Raw genomic sequence first — 3,445 nt, 5'->3', positions numbered from 1 at the left:
TTAGTTGCAAGATTATTTATAAGCTATTGAGTACATGATATTTAGTTCAAGTTTTTACCTTCTCTTGGATTGGGTTGTAAATAAAAAAGCCATTTGATTAAAAATGTGCATTAAGTAAAACACAAATGGCATACAAAGGTGAAAAGACCATCTACTTAAATTTGAAAATTACGAGTATACATCCCACCTTGAGACCCATCGTAGCCAAGCCATGCTACTCAATGAGACTAAATATAGTATGGTTTAAACTTGCACTTTCTTGGTACCAAAGGACCTCCAAAAGTTACATGGGCGTTTTATATTTCAATTTGAATTTGACCATGACGAGTGTATGTATGGAACATTTCCTTAAAACTATGAAAGGAAACCTTAACATTCCACATTCAAAAGCCACACATTCCATCAAATAAAATTGAGCTATGAGCATTAATCATACAAATTGCAAAAAGAAAGATAAGGTTTATGCAAGTTTATGAAATCCTATCCTCCCGAAAAATGTAAATGACAATCAATGAATGAGTTGAATCACATACATTGGCATGAATCTTGCATAGATTATCCATGCAAGCATGACTTTTTAGACGATAGATGCTTTGAGATTCTGGAACAAAGTATTGCCCAGGAAAACATTGGTAGCATCTGAGGGGTGGAAAGCATCCCACCACAAGTATTGTCTCCTGTCTGGACAAGGCTTAACAAACCCGAGGCAGAGCAACTGCCCTTTGTACTTCCCCGCGCCACAGCAAGCATCAGAAGCAGTTACAAATCCTGCATTGATCAAACCCGACATGGTTGAATCTTTGAGCGAACAATATAGATTTCAGCAGGCTGCTCGAAGAAACCATCGAAACGTCAAAGTATCATTCGTGCAGATCGTCGGAGGGCGACGAAAGACCGTATGCTGACATTTCCGTTTGCCAAAACGTAAAGACAAGTAATAACTTAAAGCATCACTTACCGTATTTCGATGGATTCTTGACATAGTCGAAAACTGGATCGTAAATATTTGCGTAAATAAACTTCGAGCCTGGAAGCTGAGCATTAAGTTGCTTGAGGAGCGCTATGAGAGCCACATTGAAATCGGCAGAGAGCTGGTTTACATAAGCGGAACATTCACCGTTCACACTCTTTTGACGGACTAGTTGAGATGGTATACACCCGAGAGGCCCAACTCCGGAAACGGCAATGGTTCTAGCTCCCAAGTTGTATAGTTGCTGCAGAAAGAGAGCCAGTACAGTAAGTCTGCGGTATAGCAGAAGACACGTGCGCCAAAGCCTCTCACGACGTGAACTTTCCGTGGTCAGTTTAAAAGAGGGAAAAGAGCCCACTCACAGTGAGCTGCGATGCAGTTTTTTGAATAATCACATCCTGGTACTGTGTTGGAGCGTACACTTTGTTCACAGGAGCATAACTCAGTAAGTAGTTATTCACATAGTCGTTTGCCCCGAAGACCGTTGCAAATAGAGACTTCGCTAGCAATTCTTTCGTGGCGGACTCTCCTATCAGCTGTTGAATCTGAGGAATGTTGTTTTGAAACCAAGTAATCTGTGTGTCGAAATCAACTCGTCCCACCTGCAACGCCACCGAAAGCAAATGCATCCAGGTACTTTTAACGTTTGAACACAGATAAGCAGAGATAACATCAGCGAGAAGTTTTACTTGGGCACAATGGGAGGCAGAACATCTTACGAAGTTGAATCCGCTACTCCGAAGATATCCAGCAGCTCCAGAAGCATAGTTCACGCCTTGAAGCAAAGCCTTGCCTTCGGTAGTCGGAGCCAAATAAGGCGGCGGATATGGGAGGTCGATGAGTCCAGCTGCAATCCGCAAGAACCTACGAGTGAGACACTCACATTCTCAAAGGACCTGGCTAGCCAAACAACAGTTTCGGTAAAAGCCTACAAGCGACATTACGTAGCAAGAGAGACTATGAAGAAGGATGTTACAAATAACATCAATGACGGTCCTTCCGTTGGTGAACCGCCCAGTAGGGCCTTGAGGAAAGTCAATTCCGAAGGGAAGCTGGTTGGCCTTGGCGACGGAGAGAATGTAGTTATTGTTGCCGACGTCGACGAGGGAGTCACCGAAGATGAACAAGGCAGGGAAAGGCTTTTGGGGGACGGATTGGGCAAACGCAGGGGAGGGGGGAGGCAAAAGGAGCAGGAGGAAGAGCAAAGGGATGCGGGAGAGGGGAGGTCGGGAATCCATGCTAGGCATAGAAGGATGGGTTGATCGGCAAGCAGCGATAAGCACCAAGCAGTTATAAGCTTCGGTGAGCTTGCTCTCACTCACCAGCAGCTCTCAGTGCTCACGACGAGTCACGACGATCAACATCAAGGCAACACTGAGGAGCGTGTGAGATGAGTTGCTGGCCGCTATATCCTCTCTCGCAGCTGTGCCTAGTAGCTTCGATGACTGCTGTCGGCTTCAAGAAATGAGACCACGCTCCTCAGCATCATAAGAACGAACATGAGCTTCGCGCTCCTACAAAACATAACAGCTTCCATTACAGTTCTTCTCACCTCTTCCTCTCTCTCTCTTTCTTTCGCGGTCTTTCTGTACGCAGTAGCTCTCCAACCCCACTCGTCCATCAATGCTCCCTTCCCTTTCGTTCTTCACATGTGCATATTTTACTAGGCACATAACTCCAGCAGCCATCTCATCAGACGACTTTCTGTAGCTTCTTATTAGTTCCACACCTAATTATCTGCGACTGGTGAGATCAGCTACCTCGCTACTTATTAATGAGTACTACTTATTAACTGGCGAGATTAGCTACTTCAATGCCATAACTTCAGGATTGACCATTATCAATAATCGTTAAAAAGCATTACTAAGTTATTATTTCTATACTGATCTAAAATAGTTTGCTGCGGAGCTCACATTGCACAGCCTTAAAGTCTGGACTCATGGTAGAAACGGAATCGCGTGTAGACGCTCTTGAGCCTGAGGCGTCTACTCTACGTGATTCAGTTACTACTACGATAGAGACCATGCGCTCTCGTGGAGTGAGGTTGGAGTGATGCCTCACCTTCCGATTTCCAAATTAGATCACAAATACATTGCAACAATCTGGCAGGCGTGTACAGAATGATTTTTGAGCTGAGTGGTTGTTGTAGAGCATCGAGTTGCCAGCACGAGAACAGTCGATGAGAAAGGCCGTGGCCCCTGGGTATAACGCCATATAAATGATGTTGCATTAGGATTTAGAACTATGCCACCTGTTCCTATTAAATGCTCTATGTTGGAGCTCGTGCCAGCCCAATTTAAGCTTTGCCTTTTGGCCTCTTGTACGTTGCAGGCACCCCAACAACATCCATTCACTACCCATGAGGCTTTGAGGCTTTAGGGCCAGGGTTGAAATGTCCCTATAGTGCTACATTCAAGCTGCATCTGCAACTGAAAATTTGAGCATTTCATACATTTTAGGGAGCTCTCTATGAGC

At 44.6% G+C, this 3,445-nt stretch overlaps 1 protein-coding gene across 1 annotated transcript; it reads right to left on the bottom strand.

The window, feature by feature from the left end:
* Positions 1-450: 450 nt before the first annotated feature.
* Positions 451-2,495, bottom strand: LOC147880601 (GDSL esterase/lipase At1g71250-like). Its single transcript, XM_087370858.1, has 5 exons — positions 1,947-2,495; positions 1,690-1,817; positions 1,333-1,572; positions 959-1,214; positions 451-768 (listed from the first exon to the last, which is right to left on the bottom strand). Exons 1-5 carry the CDS (start codon positions 2,215-2,217, stop codon positions 578-580), a joined length of 1,086 nt encoding a protein of 361 aa, XP_087226984.1. The 5' UTR covers positions 2,218-2,495; the 3' UTR covers positions 451-577.
* Between the last annotated feature and the right edge of the window lie 950 nt (positions 2,496-3,445).

The sequence above is a fragment of the Dipteris shenzhenensis genome, chromosome 32 (genome assembly GCF_047967505.1).
Source record: "Dipteris shenzhenensis isolate YYH24624 ecotype China chromosome 32, Dip_SZ_1.0, whole genome shotgun sequence".
Lineage (NCBI taxonomy): Eukaryota > Viridiplantae > Streptophyta > Polypodiopsida > Gleicheniales > Dipteridaceae > Dipteris > Dipteris shenzhenensis.
The sequence above is the reverse complement of the archived record's forward strand: the minus strand, read 5'-3'. Positions and strand labels throughout refer to the sequence as shown.

Coding starts and splice junctions, on each gene's coding strand:
- LOC147880601 (XM_087370858.1), bottom strand. CDS start 2,217: ATGCCTAGCATGGATTCCCGACCTCCCCTCTCCCGCATCCCTTTGCTC. Junction 1,573..1,689: donor GGAGTAGCGGATTCAACTTC/GTAAGATGTTCT, acceptor GTGGCGTTGCAG/GTGGGACGAGTTGATTTCGA. Junction 1,215..1,332: donor AAACTGCATCGCAGCTCACT/GTGAGTGGGCTC, acceptor CTCTTTCTGCAG/CAACTATACAACTTGGGAGC.